Here is a 23,069-nt window from a genome sequence, read left to right on the forward strand (position 1 = left end):
GGGCAAAGAAAAATCAAAATGAATGGAAGTGTAAATTTGTATAATCACTATGAGAAAGAACATTGAGGCCCCTCAAAAAATGAAAAATAGAGCCACCATATGATGCAGCAATCCCACTTCTGGGTATGTATCCAAGAAAAAATCACTATTTCAAAGAGATACCCGCACTATTATGTTCTTTGCAGCATTACTCAAAATGACTATGATATGGAAACAGCCTTTGTGTCTGGTGATAGATGAATGAATAAAGAAAATGTGAGATGTATGTATAAAAAGGAAAATTATTCAACTTTTAGAAAGAAGGGAATTCTGCCATTCTGCCACAGCATAGATAAACCCAGAGGATATTATCTATGTGAAACTGTCTGCAGAAAGACCAATCTCACATGATCTCACTATTTGAAACTAAAAAGGTTGAACTCATAGTAACACAGGGTAGAAAGGTTACCAGGGATTGGTGGGTGGAGGAAAATGGGAAATATTGATCAAGGGTATAAACTTTCAGTTATAAGATGAGTAAGTTCTTGAGACCTAATGTATATCATAGTGATGACCGTTTACTTGAAATTTTCTAAGAGAGCAGATTTCAAGTGTTACCACCACTACACAACACACACACACACACACATGTTAACTATTGGAGGTGATGGATATTTTTATTAATTTTATTGTAATTATTTCACAATGAATACTTATATCAAAACTTTCACATTGTATATCTTAAACGTATACAATCTTTATTTGTTGAGAATAAATAAAAATAAGTTGCTGTGGATTCATAAATTCTTTTTTTTTAAATTCCTGGGTTATAATGCAATACATCCAATACTTACAATATAATCCAATTAATTTTGTTGCTCTTAATTGTTTCATTTTGGATTTCAGGAGCTTTTCCAGCACTAAAAGACTGAAAGATGCTCCAGGTTCATCTTGTGTATTTTCCATCCTGGGCCTAGAATTAGTCATTTCCTCAAGGAGCCCTGGTTCTTATGTTGCCTTCCTTTTTTCCTTCTTTTTTTTTTTTTTAAAAACATCTTAACCATTTTAAAGTTTGTCGGTTCAGTAGTGTTAAGTATTGTTATGGACTGACTATTTGTGTCGCCTCCCACCCCCAAGTTCATATGCTGAAGGCTTAACCTCCAGTGTGGCTCTATTGGAGAAGGGCCTGTAAGGAAGTAATAATTAAGGTTAATGACTTCATAACCGTGGGGTCCTAATCTGAGCAGCTTAGTGTCCTTATCAGAAGAGACAGTACAGAGCTCCCTTGCTCTCTCTCTTTTGTATACCTGCACAGAGCAAAGGCCATGTGAGACCATAGTGAGAAGGTAGCTGCTGCAACCCAAGGTGGGTGGTCTCACTAGACCCCAGTTCTTCAGGCCTGTTAATTGTGGATTTCCAGTGTCTGTAACAGTGAGAAAATAAATTTCGATTGTTTAAGTCTATGGCATTTTGCCATGACAGCCTAGGCAGACTAATACAAGTATATTCACATTGTTATGTAGCCAATCTCCAGAAGTTTTTCGTGTTGCAAAACTGAAACTCTTAAGCCATTAAACAACAACCCATTTCTCCCCCTCCCCAGTTCCTGGCCACCACCAATCTATTTTCTGTTTGTATGAATTTGAATGTTTTGGATACTTCATACAAGTGGAAAGAATCACAAAGTGTTTGTCTTTTTGCAATCAGTGTATTTCCTTTCTGCCTGCAATGCAGGAGAGGCAGGAGATGTGGGTTCCATCTCTGGGTCAGGAAGATCCTCCCGAGGAGGAAATGGCAACACACTTTTCTTGCCTGGAAAATTCCATGGACAGAGGAGCCTGGCAGGCTATAGTCCCTGAGGTTGCAAAGAGTTGGACAAGAGTGAAGCAGAAACTAAACTAAGGCCTTCGAGGTTTATCCATGTTATGGGATGTGACAGGATTTTCTTCATTTTAAAGACTGAATATTATTTCACTGTATGTGTTTGTTGGGGCCCAGGGTAGACTACCCCCAAATGTGCCTCAGTGGCACATTGATTATTCTCAATTAAAGTTACTTAAGAAATGGCCTATTCAAGAGTGACTCTGTGGCCTTCCTCTCTGTCTCCCTGAAAGCAGGAAGTAAGCCTCTTCTGTGAAAGGAGTGCTTCCCACCTCTGGAGGTACTGATAGAAGTCCACCCTTATCACCAAAGACAGAATTTGGGGCCAAGAATCTCGTATAAACAAACCTTGTTACTTCTTTTATTTATTACCCCAGTGCCCAACTCTGTCTATATTCTTCACTGATTGGTCACTCAAAACCCAAGTTTCTTTGCCTTGTCAGCTCCTCACAAATTTATTGTTTCTTTGTCTGCGAAATATAAAAGCTGCCTGCTTTGGTCACCTCTTAGGTCCCATTTCTATGAATCCTCCATGTTCATGAATTAAAATGTTTTTCTTTCTCCTGTTAATCTGTCGTGTCAATTTTATTATTAGTCCAGCCACAAGTACTCTAGAGGGGTGTGTGTGGGGGATTTCCTCCTCCCCAACATATATATAGACCACATTTTGTTTATGTTGTCTTCCTTTTAAGGGCATCAACATTCATTCTCAAAGGCAGCTCAATTATTGGTGGATCTTTTTGTCCGGTTGTGCTTTGTTTCTTTGTTTGCCCTGGTCAGCACTGCACCACCACTGGTGCACGACCACAGAAGTTCATCTCAGCAGGGACCACAGAGTCTTGTTCTATCTGTGCATCTGGCTCTCGGCCAGGGACTTAGAGGATGAGCTCACATGATGGCTTTTGGACACCTTTCTCTGTGCCACTTTCTCATGTCAGTCACCCTGATCTGCAAATTCCAGGTATGTGAAAGACTGAAGGCAGGAGGAGAAGGGGACGACAGAGGATGAGATGGTTGGATGGCATCACTGACTCAATGGACACTGACTCAATGGACATTGAGTATGAGCAAACTCCAGGAGATGGTGAAGGACCAGAAGCCTGGCGTGCTACAGTCCATGGGGTCTCAAAGAATCAAACATGACTGAGTGACTGAACAACAACAAGCAGCTCAAGACTTGGATCTCTGCCTCCTCAGCTTCATGAGACTCCTGCTCTATTTTAGGATTCATTTTCCTGTTTTGGGCCGGAAAGTGGTCCTCAGCAGAATACCAGAGTGACCTTAGCGCTTACCTTTGTGCGTTGTGTTCTCTCAAGGGTCACAGTGCTGCCTGATCCATCCCTGAAAACAGCTGCCTCATGTATTTTGTCATGTAGAGTGTTTTGGCTGAAGGCCAAGTCCAGTATCACTCTGTCCCGGCCGGAAATAGAATTTTATTAGTTTTTAATTACTATGCTCTCCCTGTTTCTCTTCCCTCGCTTCTGTCTTTATACATTCTGACTTGGTGACCTTATCTATTCCTGGAATTTAAGTTCCCTTTTATTGTCTTTAACTTTTTATTTCAATTTCACCTATTTGAAATAAATTATCGACACCAGTCAATCCTAAAGGAAATCAACACTGAATATTCATCGGAAGGACTGATGCCGAAGCTGAAGCTCCAATACTTTGGCCACCTGATGCAAAGAGCAGACTCTTTGGAAAAGACCCTGATTTGGGGAAAGATTGAAGGCAGGAGGAGAAGAGGGTGACAGAGGATGAGATTGTTGAATGGCATCACTGACTCAGTGGACATGAGTTTAAGCAAACTCTGTGAGATAGTGAAGGACAGGGAAGGCTGGCGTGCTGCAGTCCATGGGGTCGCAAAGAGTTGAACACGACTGGGCAACTGAACAATAGCAGCTGACACCTTACTATGTAGTTACTTAATTTATTCCTCTTTGTGGTTGTCTCAGCATATAAAAATAAGAGAACAAGGAGAGAAAATTAAATGAAATTTCTTGCCTGTGAAGGGTAAAGATTAAATCATAATTGGGAGAACGTTTTGGGGAACACAGAGGTATAACACACTCACAGAACATATATCTGGGCAAGAGCCCATTTCTCCTATAATTCCAGCCACATGCAAACCAACCTCCCATTTCTCTATCTTATACCACTACCCAAAGCTCCAAGGAACAATGAGATCAGTCCCATTTGGCATGCATCTGTTTTCCTTTTATTTATTTATTTATTTTTTCATCTGTTTTCTTAAAAGGGAACGAGCAAATATAAAATCTGAAATAAATTCATAGCTAGGAACCACTCTCATATTTTTATTCCAGTTTCCATAATTGAATTACTGAATTTAAGGGCAACGTTTCCTTGGTCAATAGAATTAGATGAGATAGGGAGTCAATTTAATTTGTACTTAATGAGGATCTAGAGAGTATGGTGAGGTTAAATAAATAAAACATAAAAAAATCAGAGTTTAGAATATTAATTTCTATAGGCAGCCCCAGAGTTTGAATCATTTCCTGAAAAATTACTTCTGCTTTTGTCATGCTGGCCCATTTTTTTTTTTTTTTTTATAAAACCTTCAAGTTTCCTGCTAGCAGTTTAGAGATTGGGCTGTTTCCTCACTTACCCCTGTCTCTTCACGCTTGTATAATTTTATTCTCTCAACTGAATGTGAAAGATATTAGACGAAGATGACTGACAATGTTACTTATTCCATAATTAAGTCTTCTGCTGCACACCAAGCTCTGAAGGACGACCGACAGCAGCAAGAAGGTGAGTTAACCGATCAAGTGTGGAAAACTGTCCATAGTCACCGTAGGCTAGGTGAATAAATGAGATGGAGAATACATTTGGAGTAGAGAATGCAGAAAAATAGAGGGTCATTTGGAGAAATGCCTTCAGTTCATTTTGAAGTCCAGAGTTGGAATATGAAAATTTTGTATGTGGTTGAGGATCTGATCTTAGGTTTCGGGTAAATTGTTTTCTAACCCTTCACTTCTATCATCTTATCTATGAAACACAAGCTGGGGCAATTTTGTCTTTATTGCTCCTGAACTAAAGCAAGAAATTTGTTGGGAGAACTTTATCTCTTTGTGAATGTTTGGGGCAACTGTGGACCAGCTGTGCAAATTCTAGGCATCTCTGTTTTTCTGGCTATGAAATGAAGAGAAGGACACCAATAATTTTGCCACAGGGTTATATTAAGATTTTGTCAGAAAAGAAGTTAATTCATATAACTAGGTCTTCCCCACACCCCGGGTGTTGCACCAGAAAGGTGACAAGTGTAGAAAGAAGGTATTAAGAGCGTTACAGATACTAGACCCTGTGACTCTGGGAATTTGAAGATGAAACAAACCATTCTTACATGGAACCCCGAGAAAACACTTGCTGAGACAGGCAGGTAACTGTGCAAGTGCCAAAATTAATATTTGATTTCATATCTTGGGGAGCAAACTCCCATGAAGTGCATTCTTTAGTGTAGCTCCATAAGGTTTCTCTCTTTTTTGCCTCATAGTCTTACTATTACAAGTTTTAGTATTGTCCCTTGAAATCACTGCTATAATTTGCTAAATCATTCCACTATACTTAGACATTTAGATTTATTTCTATTACTGTAAATTATAGAGCATTTAATGTTTTATTTGTACTTATTTTTCCTTGTTTGGGGTTATATCTGTGCTAATTTCTAAGGAATAGAAATGTTAAATAAGAAAGAATGTGCATTTTAAAGTTTGTGTATATGATCACACAATTCGTGATAAGTTGAAACTTGACTATAATTTTAATTTCTAGGCAAGTGGTTTTTGTTTGTATCCAGTGGACACTGCACATTCTTATTTATTGCCAGTATGCTTATTCCTACACCAACTTTCTGGGGTGTTCTGCTTGGTAATGGGAAAATAGGTCAGGAGCATTAAAACAATATTAAAAATCTCTTTACAAAAGTATTGGTGGTGGTTTAGTTGCTAAGACATGTCTGACTCTTGCGACCCCACAGACTGTAGCCCGCCAGGCTCCTCTGTCCATAGGATTCTCCAGGCAAGAATACTGGAGTGGGTTGCCATTTCCTTCTCCAGGAGAAATTAAAAAATCAGTACATGCTTATTATAGGAATTAGAGAAACTATGAGAGCAGATATAATAAAATAAAATCACTAATAATTTTACAACATGGTGATCATCACTATTACTATTTTGACATATTTTTGCTTTTTTATACAGACTTTACTACAAGTACTTCACTAAGAGTCTTTTAATATAAAGTACATTAAAAATATTAAATTTCAGTTAATTTTTTTTAACTGAATTGTGGTTGCACATATACAATTTATGCAATTATGTTTTGAACTTTTTTTACACTTAGTGTAATATCTAAAATCAACATTTATTTCATTAAATATTGTTCTATAGTGCAAATGCATTTTTTGTATCACTAAAAAATCAAATGCTTTTGGATTTATCAGTCCAAATAGTTAAAATACACAACTCTCTCATTTTAAGCTATTTTCACTATGAATTTCTTTAAGAAGTTCAAAATACATCCTAGATACCTACATCTACAGTATCATTTACCTAAAATTTAAATTTGAAAGTGAGGCCCAAATAAGCAGAATTATTTTCTCAATTTACAAATTAAAGGTTATCAAATAAAGGAGTCAAAACTAGAACTTAAATGCCTTACTTTATAAATTTCTGCCTTTCACACTATCAGTCCTACACAATCAGATATAGGATCGCTACCATTTTAAAATAAAAAATTGGTGTGAAAAATCTGTTATTTTCCAAATGAAAAAAATACCATTCTTAGGTATACATTGTATACAACAGAGTTAATATGAAGTAATGTCCTATCCTTAAACAAATTATCAACCTAAACTGATCACTCTTCCAATTATGACAGGTTCTAAAGCGCTTGTGAGGTGTCAGTTATTTTATTTTCATTTAAGTTTTATTTATATCAATTTTGAATAAATAATACATCATATGGTTCAAAATTTAAAAAGTATAGAAGAAAATAAAAAGTCTTCCTCCTATCTCTGTCCCCATTGACCTGTTTCCCCTCCCCAAGGCAAGCAACCTTATCAGATGCATGTGTCTATTTTCAGAAATGCCTATTAGCTACACTGTTTCACAAACAGACTGTTTTGTTAACTGTTTCCCTTTATATTCCTTGAAAAATCACTCCATATATATAAAAAAAGCTTGTCTTTGTTTTTTTGTTAGAAATTGCATATTGACTTTATGGCTACGTCAGAATGTATTTGACTCATCTTTTATTGATAGACAGGTTGAATTTAGTCTTTTTCTCCTACAAATATTGTTGCTGAGTGGCCTTAAAAAAATGACATTTTATACATGTGTGAATGTCTGCAGGAAAAATTTCTTGAAGACAAATTGCTGAGTCAAAAGGTAAATTAATGCCTTTGTGATTTGGGGACACAGCCAAACTGCCATCCAAAGAAGTTGTTCCAATTTATATTCTCACCACTAAAGCATGAGACTGTGCAAGCCACAGTTTCAAACAAAATGTATGTTTCACTGGATAAGTAAAATATATTCCTTGATAAAGTTAATGGTGGCCACCCTCAACTTCAGAGCATGGCCCTAACAGATCCAGGAAAGGAAACTTTAAGGCCTGGATTGCAGTTCCAACCAGGCCAAATTGCTTCCAGATCCCAGCTATCCTTCCCTGACCTTTTCTCCTTCAACTTTTATTCTGACTCAGGATGTTTTTTTGGATTCTATTCTTGCAGCTTCTTCCTCGAGATCCCCTCGCTCTTACCATGTGGCGATAGCTCTGGGGCTTCTGTCCACCATTCTAGCAAGTATGCTGCTATTGCAGTGGATTCTGTACCGGGGTAAGTGCTAACTTAAACCAAAATTTGTGTATAAAAGCAATATAACATAACAGAAAACTTGAAAAATAGTCCCAGCAAAATAAACCAACATACACAAGAGTATCTCCCAGGCATAGTCTTCTAGTTTTTGAGTACATGCATTTGTGTTAAGTATTTATTCTTTTAACAGGATTTCAGTTAAGTCCTCTAAAATCCCCCTCACCTCACTTTTTTTTTTTTTCAATAAGGCTGGATATAGTTCTGATCACAATATGCTTATAATTTTGTGTATTGCTTTTTGGTTTGATATTGTGTCATAAACATTTTCCTACCTACTACCATATTTAGCATGAAAATCAAATTATAATTTTAGTATTGTGTTTAACTTTTCACATGAGATATACTGTAATTTAATTAAGCATATTCTAATTTTTCCCATTTAGTGAGCTTTCCCATTTTCTAAAATGAACTTTTCTAGATTTAGTTCTACATCCTTACATATGATGATCCAGAGAGCCTTCGGTTTTTGTTTCACAATCCAGAGTTCTAACTTAGGTTTTTGTTATCTGAGCATGATTGTTAGTGACAGGCTATTGCTATTGTTGTTTTGTGGCTAAGTTGTGTTTGACTCTTTCTGAGACCCTGTGGGCTGTAGCCTGCCAGGTTCCTTTGTCCATGGGATTTCCCAGGCAAGAATACTAGAGTGGATAACCATTTCCTTCTCCAGGGGATCTTCCAAATCCAGGGATCGAACCCAGGTCTCCTGCATTTCAGGTAGATTCTTTACTGAGCCACTAGGGAAGCCCCAAATGACTGGTTGGACGGACTTTATTAATTGGGGTACTAAGGGTTCAGTCTTAGGACCTCTACGTTAGATACAAGTTCAACTTTTGACAGAAGGAGACTCCTAGGCAAGTCAGGAATTTTTCCTTCAGGCTGGATACCATCACAGTTGTATGGAAAAAGCACAAATTATAAGGTGTCGACTTCATAGCTTGATCTCCAGAACCCTATGCTGTTCCCATGCCAGGCCTTCCTACAGAAAGGTTGTCTAAAGGTTGACTACTTTCTCTACTTTTTAACTTCAAATCTGGAATAGATATAAAATCTGCTCTTCAATTATGTATCCACACATATGCTCACTCGATATAATGGTGCACACTTGCCTATTGTGAGATTGTGTTTATGGTGGGTTTATACAAATATGTCTTGTGGAAATAGAAAATCAATAGAATTTTGGAATTTTCATTGAAATTACCTCGAAAGCGTTTTCAGTTCCCTTTCATTTTCACAAATCTATAGCACAACCATTTTAAAGGAATGAGAGTGTCTGTATATAAAAGAGCTCAGTGAGGAGAATGGCATGACTTTTTGCTTTAGCAGCTGATATCCTTCTCTGTCAGAAAATCTTTTTTTTTTTTTAAATATCTAGAAAGAATTCTTTCTGATGAAGTATGTCTTTTATCCAATTTTCAGTGAATTTTTAATGCATTTGTGATTGAAAAAAAAAAACCCAAACAGCCTTTCATTCTAGATAAGTTTGCTCTTTCTCATTTCTGTCCTTTTCTTTTGCACTATTATGGAGTGTCAGACTGAAGTTGCATATTCTGAAAGATTCTACCTGAGTGAAGCAATGTGCATTATGCAGTTACACAATGTATGCTCTGAGCCTATATAAATAATACAGCAATACATTCATGCAGATACACTGTTATATTACCTGTTTTGTATATGTCACACGTGCATAATAATGTCTAGCACAAACAAGGGACTCTCTTCCCAGTCCTCAGCCAGCTTGTATCCATTTCCTTCCCTGCCCCTTCACAGCCTTGCTTAATAGAATGTTCAGTAGTAGTAATAGACTTGGACATTGTCAGATATTTAATTTGAGACTGTGCATTGTTGTACATTTCTCTAAACCTTAATCTGAAAGGTAGAGGGCAGGAAAGACAGTTTATCCCCCATTTCATTGCCAAGATCAAGTGATCCATAAAGATGTGACCCAAACCTCTTCTTTTCCAGGTTCCAAGTGTGCTGGCTGTCCTCACTGCCCAGACCACTGGATGGGGTATGGTGACCACTGTTATTACTTTTCAGTGGAAAAAAAGAGCTGGAATTCTAGCCTCGAATTCTGCTTAGCCAAAGACGCGCATCTCCTTATGTTTAAAGACAGCAAGGAAATGGTAAGTGCAAACATTTAGTAAATGTAGGAAGTTTTGTTGGAGAATGCTGTTCAAATGTATCATGTATCCTCTTTTGAGGAGTAAAAGAAATGTTCTTTCCTTTTCCTCCCCCAACAACCCTCATTTATATACCTAGATGCTCCAATTGGTATGTATGCATGTGTGTGTGTGTGCGTTGGAGGTGGCAGGATGGTGAGTATTATGGGGAAGAATTAGACCATAAATACAAGTCTTCTGTTGTGGCTCAGTGGGTAAAGAATCCGCCTGCAATGCCGGAGACCTGGGTTCGATCCCTGGGTTGGGAAGATCCCCTGGATAAGGGAAAGGCTAATTACATAGGGTCTCAAAGATTCAGACATGACTGAGCGACTTTCACTTTCACTTCACCTTCACAAATCTAATAAAAGAAAGCATTAGATCCAGACACATATGAGTCTAACAGTAAAGAGGCACTTTACTCACTTTACAAGTTTCACCAGCTCTCTCTCACCAGTAAGAGCTGGGGGAACTTGGGATGGAGGGAAAGAGAGGTAGCCTGGGGACTTAGTGCCTTCTTCATAATATTTTGCCTTCATTCATTTGAATTCAATAAGTCTAGACTAGGAATCAGTTGGGGTTGTGCTGAGGGCATGAGGAAGAAGCAGTTTCAGAAACTTGAGAAAGAAGGAAGAAAAGTGTGTGTGTGTGTGTGTGTGTGACTTTACACTCCTTGCAGAGTTGAACTGCTGGGCTCCACTTCCTACTGGCATCTCAGATCCTTCCTGTCCACCTAACTGTCAGGAAGTGAGTTCTTTATGAATCCTGGAGCATCTCAAAGTAACACAAGGAGTTGACATCCTGAGGTTACCTGGTACGAAAATCAATCAAATTCTAACCTGTCAACTTAAATAACATATGCAAAGAAAATAAGGAATCCTCCTTAGGTTTTTGTGCTAATTTCATGCTGAGTTTTCTGTTTTGATATTGTTTTACACCTTCCTTTTGGGGTAGATTCACAGAGAAGAGTTTATTAAGAACTCAACTATATTAAACATCCCTTGGGGGTAATTCTGAGAAGCAATGAATTACTCTGAAGCAGTTGGAGAGAACATACGGTCTATAAAGTCTGTAACTTCCTATTTTAAGAGAAGACTAAAGCATCTGGATTCGTGTCATCTCATTCTTTTGAAATTCTGCATTAACTCTAACTTCAAATCAGTGCACTTGTGTGATTTACTTTTCCTTTATCCTTCCATAAACTAGGTGACAGAATGCACTGGGGTGTATTCTTTAGACCTACTGAATCATGGTTTTATGGCACTTTCTGGACCTTTTTGCAGCAACTCCTATTCTCATTCTGATACAACTCCATCTGAGTTCTTAGGCTGAGTGAAATCAATAGCAGAAGTGAGCAGACAGCTTGAAAGACTGTTGAGGAAACACTGATAAACAGAGTAGTGAATCATAATACAAGACAGTGCCCAGGAGAATTGCAGAGAGGCAGCTACCATAATTGCAGTGTGATAATGACGGCTGCAACCCAGGATAGCTGGGAGGTGGGCGTGGCTCTGTTTCTCTGAGGTCCCCTGGAGGAATGTATGAGTGTTAAAGGATTTCATCTTTCCATTCTTTCTCTACTTACTGTAAATCCTGATCTACCATTGAGTAAGCTGAACAGAGTTACACTGGCTGCATTTCCAAAACTGGTTTATTTCCTTTTAAGGACCCTTGATTCAAATCAGTCCTGGAAAGGATATTCTATGCTCTCAGTAGAATATCCCTGAGAGATTGCATAGCAACTAGAGATAAGTCTTATATCTGATTTTCCTGTGGAATTTTGCTTGGTTCTCTGGCCTGATTCTTTTTCTTTCCCTCAGCTTTTGTAAGATCCTGTAAAACCAACTTGACTTATGTCTAGTCTGTTGATTTTGTTGTACCAGTGTTGTTATTCTTTTATTCTCATGGCAATATTTATATACTAATTTAAGATAAATGCTTGCTTTTCCTAGTATTGCACATGACAAGTTGCTTCAGTTGTGTCCTACTTTTTGTGACCGTAGGGACTATAGCCCGCCAGGCTCCATTACCCATGGAATTCTTTGGGCAAGAATACTGCAGTGGGTTGCCATGGCCCTCCTCCAAGGGATCTTCCCAACCCAGGGATTGAACCTGCATCTCTTGGGTCTCTTGGATTGGCAGGCAGATTCTTTACTGCTAGCACTACTTAGGTCTAAACAGCTACCAAAACAGCATAAAAATCTATGAAAACCAAAGTTTTCTGACATTCCAGTGGTGGAGAATACTGCTAGGGAATTAGTTTGCTCTATGCTAGAGGCTCCAAGGCTATCAGAAGTGTCCCTCTTACACTGTTAAATAGTTATCTTTCAGTAAGATATATAACTATAGTCCCCCTCTTAGATCAGTTATAGCCAAGCTTATAATGAAAATAATAAAAATAGAAACTACCGTGTGTTGAGCACCTGCTATGTGATAGGAATTCAATTCTATTTTATTATTATTAATCTTCACAGCATATTCTATGAAGTAGAATTCAACCACTGTATTTCATTGAGTGAATAAAATTCAGAAGAGTTAGTGAGCAAGTCCAAGGCTACAAATCTGACAGAGCCAAACTTTCTTTTCAGAGCCAGATTTTAAACTCCATACCAACCCACCTTTTAAAGTCTTGCAGAAATACTGTGTTTGACAGCTTTCAGAATCCATCTTGTGCATGCTGAAAAATGAAATCACTTTTTCAGTTGTTTGTCTTCTGGTTCCTTTTCTTTGCTGTACATGTTTTTTTTTTTTTTTTTTTTTTCCCTATCATCAGTATTTATTGAGCATGCTGTACATGTTTAAAATATTATTTGAATTTGAATCTGGGATGTATATTTTATGGCCCTTGGGATTTAAATATTTTTAAATAGTGAGGTGTTCACTTATTTTTCTTTTTTACTATCCTTAAAAATTTATTTACATGAAAATTATATGCTGATGTGTTCACTTATTATCTCTTTTTTGTGCTTGGACTTCAAGATTTATTTTATTTTTGAGAAAATAAAAAAATTGAAGTTGAATTGTTCTGTTATTTCCTCAGTGTTCTGTTTACCTTACGGCAACTACTCTTTCTTGCTCTTCCTGTTCTTTGAATTTATCTTTCAGTTCAGTCAGTTCAGTCGCTCAGTTGTGTCCGACTCTTTGCAACCCCATGAATCGAAGCACGCCAGGCCTCCCTGTCCATCACCAACTCCCAGAGTTCACTCAGACTCACGTCCATCGAGTCAGTGATGCCATCCAGCCATCTCATCCTCTGTCATCTCCTTCTCCTCCTGCCCCCAATCCCTCCCAGCATCAGGGTCTTTTCCAATGAGTCAACTCTTCGCATGAGGTGGCCAAAGTACTGGAGATGCATCTTTAGCATCGTTCCTTCCAAAGAAATCCCAGGGCTGATGTCCTTCAGAATGGACTGATTGGATCTCCTTGCAGTCCAAGGGACTCTCAAGGGTCTTCCCCAACACCACAGTTCAAAAGCGTCAATTCTTCGGCACTCAGCCTTCTTCACAGTCCAACTCTCACATCCATACGTGACCACAGGAAAAACCATAGCCTTGACTAGACGGGCCTTTGTTGGCAAAGTAATGTCTCTGCTTTTGAATATGCTATCTAGGTTGGTCATAACTTTTCTTCCAAGGAGTAAGCGTCTTTTAATTTCATGGCTGCAATCACCATCTGCAGAATTTATCTTTAGATATGTTCAAATTCTTTATTTTTGTTTTTTTTTTCTCCATATAGATAAGTTTATTTTGATTGTTAACTTTTGTTTCTTATAGTTGTTGGTGTGTTATTTTAAAATACATGTTGACTAAAGAGTTCCCTGTGGAAATACTTTGGTTTCTTTACACCTATCCTGATGCTCCTCCCAGTATAACATCTTTCTTCCTCATTATCATAATTTGAGATTATATCTTCAGACTTTATTGCTTTAACAATCTCTCGTTCAACTTGAACCATCATCCCTGTTAGAGTTTATGACTTTGGGATTGTCCCTATCTTCTCCCTGAAGTTTCAGTATTGACTTTTCTTGTATTTAGGGTTTGAAAGTGAAAGTGAAGTCGCTCAGTCGTGTCCGACTCTTTGCAACCCCATGGACTGTAGCCTACCAGGCTTCTCCATCCATGGGGTTTTCCAGGCAAGAGTACCAGAGTGGGCTGCCATTTCCTTCTCCAGGGGATGTTCCCAACCCAGGGATCGAACCCAGGTCTCCCACATTGCGGGCAGACTCTTTACCCTCTGAGCCACTAGAGAAGCCATCTAATTATATCGAAGGTTTCCTTCTGTGACTACAAACACTATGATAACATGGTCACTTTTCCCCATAACGTAAAGTAGATTCAGGTAATTAAACAGCTTCTCTTTCAGAGAGACATGAGTTTGTTTTTACTAAATTGCTTACTAGCTATGTGAGCTTCAGCAAGTTTCTTAACCTCGTTGACTCTCAATTTCCTCATGTACCAAGTGGAGAAGTTTTTTTCCAGAATCATTACAAGTATTAAGTGAGAAAAATCTATGTGAAAAAATTTTTTTAACATAGGAGGAATCACTTCATTTTAGTTTTCCTTCTTTCCATTTTAATTCTCCTTGACACTTGAAATAAAGCCCAGATTTGAAATAACTTTTGTTTTTCTTTTCTGTCTCCCAGAGTGTGAAATTTCAGTAAAATATGTATCACAAAGTAAATTATGATTTGTTGAATTGAGTTTTTCCCTTTTGAGGAAATCTGAAATGTTATGTTCGAAGATAGAACTAAATGGCTGGAAGCAGATGGTAGATGATAGGAGAATTGTTTTACTTGAGGTCTTTGTAGTCTGGTAATGTGTGTGTGTTTATCACCCTTTCTTCATAACCAAATAAAGCAACTATTATGAACTTCACCTCAAAACATACCTTTGGTAGGTAGGTTAGGATACTTCTCACTCCTTTTTTTTTTAACTTAAAAAATGTGGTAAAGCATCAATAACATACAACTTACTATTTTGACAATTTTCAAATATATAATTAAGTGGAATTACGTATATTCACATCATTGTGCAACTGTGACCACTGTTCATTTCCAGAACATTTTATATCACCCCAAACAGAAACTCCACACCCAGTAAACAGTAACTCCCCATAACCCCACCCCCCAGACCCTGGTGACTACTAGTCTAATCTTTTTCTCTCTGAATTTTCCTCTTATGTCCTTTTGTATCTGGCTTATATTATTTCATTGGCTTCTTTTGTTTGGCATGTTTCCAAGGTACATCTGTGCTGTAGCAGGTATCAGAATTTCATTCCTTTTAAAGGCTGAATAATATTCCATTGTATGGATAGGACCACATTTTGTTTATCCATTCATCTGTTGATGGACAGTGTTTTACTATTTTTTTTTCTTTCATAATTGAAATTGTACTGATGGTTTTGAAGATCAGTATTTTGTTGTGTTGTTCAGTCGTGTTTGACTCTTTGTGACCCCATGGACTGTAGCCTGCCAACCTTCCCTGTCCTTTACTATCTCCCAGAGCTTGCTCAAACTCATGTCCATTGAGTCAGTGATGCTATCCAACCATCTCATCCTCTGTCATCCCCTTCTCCTGCCGTCAGTCTTTCCCAGCATCAGGGTCTTTTCCACTGAGTCAGCTCTTTGCATCAGGTGGCCAAAGTATTGGAGCTTCAGCTTCAGCACCAGTCCTTCCAATGAATATTCAGTGTTGATTTCCTTTAGGATTTACCAGTATACAGAAGTTTAAATTTGTGTATAATTCTTAACATTTGTACCAAAAATCTAAAAAAAAACCCATGTAATTGTGATTCATTTCTGAACAATTATCCAAGTTACTCTCCAGTTTAAAATGTGAAGGCAAACTTGTTTTAACAGTATGTTAAGTATGAATGCCTTCAAGTGTTCATACACTGTTATATCATATGTCCCACGGATTCACAATTTGAAAATTCATTAGTAGTGTGTATGATATTAATCTTTCACAGCAGATGAAGAAAGTTACTAGGAAAACTGGACTACCTGAACAAAGATGTTACAGAGTACACAAAATTCTGACAGGGAGAGCAGAGATCAAGGCGTGGCTTTTCTTTTAAGAAACAATTTCACCAAAACCAACATGGGAATAAAAGTAATTCAAAGTGTCCAAGACATGTTAAACACACAACTGACTCCAGTTTGCCATTTAGTGTGCTTTGTATTGGAGGATATAAAATCTAGTCCATCTATGCAATGTTAAGCTGATACCCAAGACAATCAAAGCCTCTGTATTCAATATCCCTCTATTTTCTGGTTGTACCAAAAAAAAAAAAAAAAAAAAAACACCACCACTAAATGATTTCACCTCTTAAGGAAAAGCAGTTAGCACTTAAAAAATGGAACAATGTTGAATTTCCTCCTTCTTAAAAATGTTTCCAGAGCTACTCACAATTTTGCATTTACAAAATAGTTGATAAACATATTGCCCTGTATTGTACAAGAAGGGAGACAGGGACCACTAAGACTGGGCGGTGATTTGAATCAGATTTGGCTTCTTTTGTCGCCTGCTTCATCAGAGGCTGGGTTCTCCTCGCTCTTAGTTTCTGTTTTCTGCAGGTAAATCTTGTGTCTTGGTTAGCCTGTTTTCCTCGTGTTCTTTTTTCCCCTTTTGTTTGTGGGTTTTTTTTTTTTTTTTTTGGTCTGAAGATTTATCCTTTCCTGCCGCCATTTTTTGGTTTCCACTCTGATTTCCTCTTTTTTTGCAGGAGCAGGTTAGCAGAGAACCACATCTCTTGGGCTCTCCCTTTGTTGCTCCCTGGGTGGAGCCGACCTCCTTCCTGGGCATTGCAGGGAGCAAGAACGTGCCACGTGCCTGTGGGCAGGTGCGCCGTGGAGACTTAGTGAAGCGGGAGTGCGGGTCCTCCTGCCACCCCAATTGGTGGGACCCCAGCGTTTCACTCTTTTAAAGAGAGTGCTCGGTTTACACAGCAAGGCTTACTAACTTTTAGTATTGTGCACATACACAAAATTATAGAGGAAATTCTTATCAATATTAAATTCTAGTAATTTTGTACCCTGTCCAGTTTCCCTTAAATCTCTTTATGTATCTGCATGTTTTTATATGCTAGTAGTCAATGGAGACGGAGAAGGCCATGGCACCCCACTCCAGCATTCTTGCCTGGAAAATCCCATGGACGGAGGAGCCTGGTGGGCTGCAGTCCATGAGGTCGCGAAGAGTCGGATACGACTGAGCGACTTCCCTTTCACTTTTCACTTTCCTGCATTGGAGAAGAAAATGGCAACCTACTCCAGTGTTCTTGCCTGGAGAATCCTAGGGACCGTGGAACCTAGTGGGCTGCCATCTATGGGGTCGCACAGAGTCGGACACGACTGAAGCGACTTGGCAGCAGCAGCAGCAGTCAATGGAGAAGGCGATGGCACCCTATTCTAGTACTCTTGCCTGGAAAATCCCATGGGCGGAGGAGCCTGGTTGGCTGCAGTCCATGGGGTCGCTAAGAGTCGGACGTGACTGAGCGACTTCACTTTCACTTTTCACTTTCATGCATTGGAGAAGGAAATGGCAACCCACTCCAGTGTTCTTGCATGGAGAATCCCAGGGACGGGGGAGCCTGGTGGGCTGCTGTTATGGGGTCGTACAGAGACGGACACGACTGAAGCGACTTAGCAGCAGCAGCAGCAGCAGCAGCAACAGCAGTCAGTGCTTACATTCTATAGGATATATTTGAAAAGTCTGAAAACAGAGGATAAAGTTATTTTTAAATAGTATATTTGTTAAACTTTCACGTAATATGCTCAATGTGTGTTTATTCAGCTTTCCAGACACATTTTCAAGTGAAATAACTCTAAATTGAAAACAATAGATCTAAATAATTTTAGACTTTATGGGTGCTCCGTATTGTACTTTTTTTTTTTCAAATTAATAACTACATGTATTGTAATAAGTACTTCACCCGAAAAAATGTCTGGAGATTGAAGAAAAAATGTAAATTATTTTATTTGAAAACATAACATACCTATTATTTAAAATTACATATTTACCCTATGTAAATATCTAGGCTTTTTGGATACCATATGTTCATGTTTTACTTTTGTAATGTAGCATAATTTCATTCCTTTTTCCACACGTTAAATGATTACAGATACTTATCTTTTAAAATTCTGTATTATTCTATTTTTGCTTAACTGTTTTCGTATTTCTAGAAAAAAATCTGATTTCCAATTTTTAAGCAGCTACAAGCATATTTATATGAATTATTTCCTTGAGGTTAGTTATTTAGTATATAGTCCCTGAAATTAAGTTAGCCAATCAAAGATATGTCCAATTTAGTAGCTTTGGTATTTTAGTAGTTTATCTCCATATGGGCTGAAATATCTTAGCTATATCCTGTAAACCATGTTCATTTTGGCAGTGTAAGGAGTATGTTCTATACCTTAGCAGTATTTTAATTACAATTTAAAAATATTGCCTGCAAAAACATATGTGTGCATGTGTAAGACATAAATATTGACCTTAAAAATAAAATGCAAAGGAAAGAAAAAAATGTATCTGATTTCACTTGTTTGTGTTCTGTCTTCATCTTGCTTTTAGGTTTTATACTTTTTCCTCTCTAAGGTATAACCAAACATTACTAGTTCTAAAGTGACATAGCACCTCATTGCTCTAGTTCACACCTTCTCTGCAAGATAAGCCTTCTGAGGTCACACCCTTGCAATAAACACTCTTGTTTATGCTTTTATGCTGCTTCTACAGTAACGCACACACATCATTCATGAGTCCGTAGAACCCTATAGATAATTGCATTCTGGTTCTAAAAGCTTCTTTCAAGTGGGATGTTGATTTTCAAGTGAAAGTGATCCAGTAAACATTTGCCCTGTCCAGCCTCATCAGGGAGAAGTAGTAAGCTGGCAGAATCATGTGACTTAGAATTGTATGGATCTTGAGAGTAGTGATCAAGTGTAGGATTGGAGTTTGTGAGTATTATCGAATCCCAGCTCTTCAGACTCTAATTGAGGTCTGTGTTTATATCTATTTATTTATTTAATGAATGAATTTATCTATTCATTATTTATTTAATGAATGAATTTATCTATTCATTTCTGTGTTTCATTAGCTGTCATTCTTCCCACTGAAATGCTAGGAAGAAAGAAATGGACAGTTTTTCTTGTAATCTTATTGGAAGAATGAGGATAAACTCACTTTTTTCCTAATTTAAGTAATCATTTTAAGCAAATTGTTTAAGTACTGCACAAAAGGTTTCCAGCTAATCTGGAAATTAGGATGTCATTTCATTTATCCTACCCTTCCTTACACTTCAGACCCTGTCCCCCCACCAGCATAGACAATTAAGTACTTGCTGGGAATATAGGGCCATATCCAAGGTGGTAGTTTACTTGTTGCTAAATGTATTTATTACACTAGCACCAAATCCTATACAAAATTAATCTTCTGGGATTTAACCTTTATTTTATTTCATTGTATTTCTAGAGACAATTCCATTAGGATATAAACTCTTTCATTTGCCGGTCAGACTCAACAGAGCAAAGAATCTTATTTCTGTTCTAGTGGGTAGCTTGGGACATGTAAAGAGTATAACCAACTTAACCTTACCATCATCTTTTTCCTTGAAAACTGTGTTTATTTTTTCTTGCCATATGCAAGATTGATGAGGACTTGGAGAATGAGAGTTTAGTGGGGAAAAAACAACAATGCAAATACATTGTTGCAAGTTTAATAATAACATAAGTGTTAAATGATGATGTGAAATATGAGTGTGTTCACAGCAGTATTTAGCTTTTTTTCTTTCAAAGTTATTTGAATATATATTTATCTGGTATTTATCTGAATACCTATTTGGTGCTCCATCTAATCAAGGAAGAAGTTGCAGTGGAAGGTAGAGATGTAATAGTTATCTTATCTGTCATGATCTAAGAGTGTAATTATAGGCATGAAGTTCAATTCTAGGAAGTATTGCACTCTGCAACCGACACATCTCTAGAATGAAGGTTTGAAAGAGAGAGTAGTTATTTGGAGTAGGTGGTTGTTTCAGTCTGCTAGGACTGCTATAAACCATAGACAGGGTAGGGGAGCTTAGGCCGCAGACATTTCTTTCTCAGAGTTCTGGAGGCCAAGTCCAAGATCAAGATGCTGGTAGACTTGGTTTCTGGTGAGAAACTTCTTCCTGGCTTGCAGACAGCTGCCTCTCATGTGGTGGTGAGAGACTGCATGCTAAGTTGCTTTAGTTGTGTCTGACTTTTTGTGACCCTATGGACTATAGCCCACCAAGCCCCTCTGTCCATGGGATTCTCCAGACAAGAATAATGGAATGGGTTGCCGTGCCCTCCTCCAGGGGATCTTCCTGATCCAGGGATCAAACCCATGTCTCTTATATCTGCTGCATTGGCAGGTGGATTCTTTACCACTAAGCCACCTGGGAAGCCTTTTCCTCTTCCTTAAGAGCACTAATCCCATTTTTAGTGTGGGGCCCACCCTGAAGACCTCATCTAAACCTAATTACTGCCCAAAGGCTACTTCCAAATGCCATCACTTTGTGATATCAGAGCTTCAACATAGCAATCTAGGGAGGGAGGGGACACACACATTCAGTTCATAAATAACAGTGATGAGAGACGGTGTAAGGAAAAACAGCGTTACCATGACCCTACATCTCTTTTTAACCTTTCTGCATTTTTTCTTACCTTTTTTCATCTTCTGCAACCTCTCATTTAGATCCAGGTCCAAAATCTCCTCAGTCAGGAATTTTACTGGATTGGTCTGAGAAACAGTTCTGGTTGGAGGTGGGAAGATGGATCAGCCTTAAACATCTCAAGGTAAGGGGCTTCAAAAGAGTGCAGAGAGAGAGAGAAGAGAAAAGAAAAGGGGAAAAGAAATTATATGTCTGGGGAAATAGACTAAGGATAATGGATGGAGAGGAGAGGAAAGAAAAAGGAAACAAGGAAGGAAATCAATAGTTGATAAGGGCAAGAAAAAAAAGAGAGGACACTTTAAAGGGGATAATGAGTAATTTTTATTCTGCAGTTTTGGGAGCTGAGAAAAGTGAGGTCTGAATGGCAGAAAGAATTTGCTCATTTTTAATCTTTTCATGCCTTAGAACTTCCTTTACTCTGCACGTCACCTTAAGTGATTGATTTTTTTGGTTCCTTACAGAATTGCTTCAAACAGCTTGGTACAGAATTGTGGTACCATCAGCAAAGGTGGTCTCCTGGCCTCTAGCTGTGAGGTTGATTTTCCGTGGGTCTGTAAGAAGGTCAGACGTTGATGAATGTTCCTTCTGTCCTGTGGCTCCCTAAAAAGAGGGAGATGATCTCTCGTGAGCACACCTTTAGTGAGTGCTGCCCTTCTAGCACGTAAGTTAGATGTGGGATCAATGCCGCCTCCCTGGGACTGATGGCTTCTTGCTGGACTCTCTTTGAGAGAACTTAGATGTTATCTTAACACTTTAAAGAGTGCAGGCAAATTTGTGAAATAGATAAGGTTTGTTTTTAGTATCCCTCTCTCTAGTGACTAAGGTTGTTGGCTTAGTCATCCCCATCATCTCTGTCAAAAATACCTTTAAAATGTTATATTCTGAGCTGAGCTGATGAAATCTGTGCAAATATGTACTATTGCGAGTGTATTACAGGGTTTTTCTGTGTGCTAGTGGGTTGACATGCTACTGCTCCCCGATAATATACTTTTATCCTAATAGTGCCTCTTTGCAGGTAAAACCTGAAATAAGTTGTGGAAGGTGAATGAGAGAGAGCAGGGTGGTGCTTTGTGTCTCAGCTCTTCACACTTCCGTAAAGAACTGGCCTTGACTGAATTTAGTTTTTTCGAAAATGCATAGTTGTGGTTGAATAACCAGTGTGTGACTGTATTTTCCTTGTTATGACTGTGATTTGCACCTTAATTTCACAATGTGAAATGTGGGCATTCTGGTAAAGGCATTATTATAGAGGAAAATTTACAGAAGCAGTTTATGTGGATTGATCTCCCAATTATTTTTGGCACAAATGACTAAAAAATAAGAAAAACACTATTTATCCTTAGTAGGGTTGGGCATAGATGAGAAAGCAAGGTGTTGTTTAGAGATAGAGGAGAGATTAGTAGGACATAATGACAAATGAAATTAAAGGGAAAGAAGGCACAGCATTGTCAATAGAATCTTGAAATAAAACAACTGCTTATTGTAGGTCAATAAAGCAAAGAGAAAGAAAAGATACAGGAGGGAATGATGAGGAGATTGTAATTCTGTACTGTTGACGACTATGGATTGTGGTGTTTATTTAAATTTCCCTTTTGTATTATTTTTAGGACAAAGACTGTATCTAATCCACCCTTATATCTCGAACACCTAAAATAGTGCTTGCTTGTATCAGTGAATATTCAATGCTTGAATAAAAAAAAATGGAATTTAAAATTTCTTATTCTAGTTGTTTCTATTAGCTCATGAGTTGACTAGAGGAATTGAGCAAGAAACATGGTATATCTGAATCCTCCCTTAAACCTACCTATTTGAGCAGAGGACTAGTTTAATCTAGATATGGTCAACACTACACACATATATTAATATATTTGGGAATAGCACCCTTTATCTGGCACTAAACACATACTGTGTAGAGACCTAATCCTCAGGAAAAAATTAGAAACTATTTAAATATCTATCAATATTAAAATGATTAAATAAATAACCACCTTACTTCCTTTATTTTTTCTTCTGTAGGACAAACTTTTTAAAATGAGTATGTTTTTATCTTTTACCTGTACAACTTGAAAACAATAGTAATTAAGACACAATGAAACCAGTCCGCACCCTCTGACACCACTGTCGAGCTCTAATGTTGGTGCGGTGGCTTGGCCCTGACACTGCATTCAAGGGTTCGCTGGCTGGGGTTTTTCTGAGCTCATCCCAGGTGAAAGACTAGTTTGGTTCTGTTGCTCTGGAGGAGAGTTAGCACTAGTTATGTAGTCCCACTTGAGCTTTGAGTGACCTGCTTAATGCACCTTCTTCTCTTTTTTCCCCCTTTTAGATCACCTTTCAAAAGTTGCATTTTCTGAGGCTTTCTCTCCAATGCAGGGAATGTGGGTTCAGTCCCTGGTTGAGGAACGAAGATCCCACGTGCCCCACAGCTAAAGCCCGCATGCTACAACTAAGACCCGATGCAGCCAAATAAATTT

General features: G+C 38.1%; 1 protein-coding gene across 1 annotated transcript; it reads left to right on the top strand.

The window, feature by feature from the left end:
- Nucleotides 1-4,458: 4,458 nt before the first annotated feature.
- On the top strand, nucleotides 4,459-22,305 carry KLRG1 (killer cell lectin like receptor G1). Its single transcript, XM_027543525.1, has 5 exons — nucleotides 4,459-4,632; nucleotides 7,613-7,717; nucleotides 9,719-9,879; nucleotides 20,622-20,722; nucleotides 21,060-22,305. The coding sequence occupies exons 1-5, from the start codon at nucleotides 4,551-4,553 to the stop codon at nucleotides 21,169-21,171; spliced, it is 561 nt and encodes a 186-aa protein (XP_027399326.1). The 5' UTR covers nucleotides 4,459-4,550; the 3' UTR covers nucleotides 21,172-22,305.
- The last annotated feature ends 764 nt before the right edge of the window (nucleotides 22,306-23,069 follow it).

This window comes from Bos indicus x Bos taurus, chromosome 5, assembly GCF_003369695.1.
Source record: "Bos indicus x Bos taurus breed Angus x Brahman F1 hybrid chromosome 5, Bos_hybrid_MaternalHap_v2.0, whole genome shotgun sequence".
NCBI lineage: Eukaryota > Metazoa > Chordata > Mammalia > Artiodactyla > Bovidae > Bos > Bos indicus x Bos taurus.

Excerpts from the sequence above, each read along its gene's own strand:
- KLRG1 (XM_027543525.1), top strand. The coding sequence starts at position 4,551 with ATGACTGACAATGTTACTTATTCCATAATTAAGTCTTCTGCTGCACAC. Across the intron at positions 7,718-9,718 it reads GCAGTGGATTCTGTACCGGG|GTTCCAAGTGTGCTGGCTGT; the intron begins GTAAGTGCTAAC and ends CTTCTTTTCCAG. Across the intron at positions 9,880-20,621 it reads TTAAAGACAGCAAGGAAATG|ATCCAGGTCCAAAATCTCCT; the intron begins GTAAGTGCAAAC and ends CCTCTCATTTAG.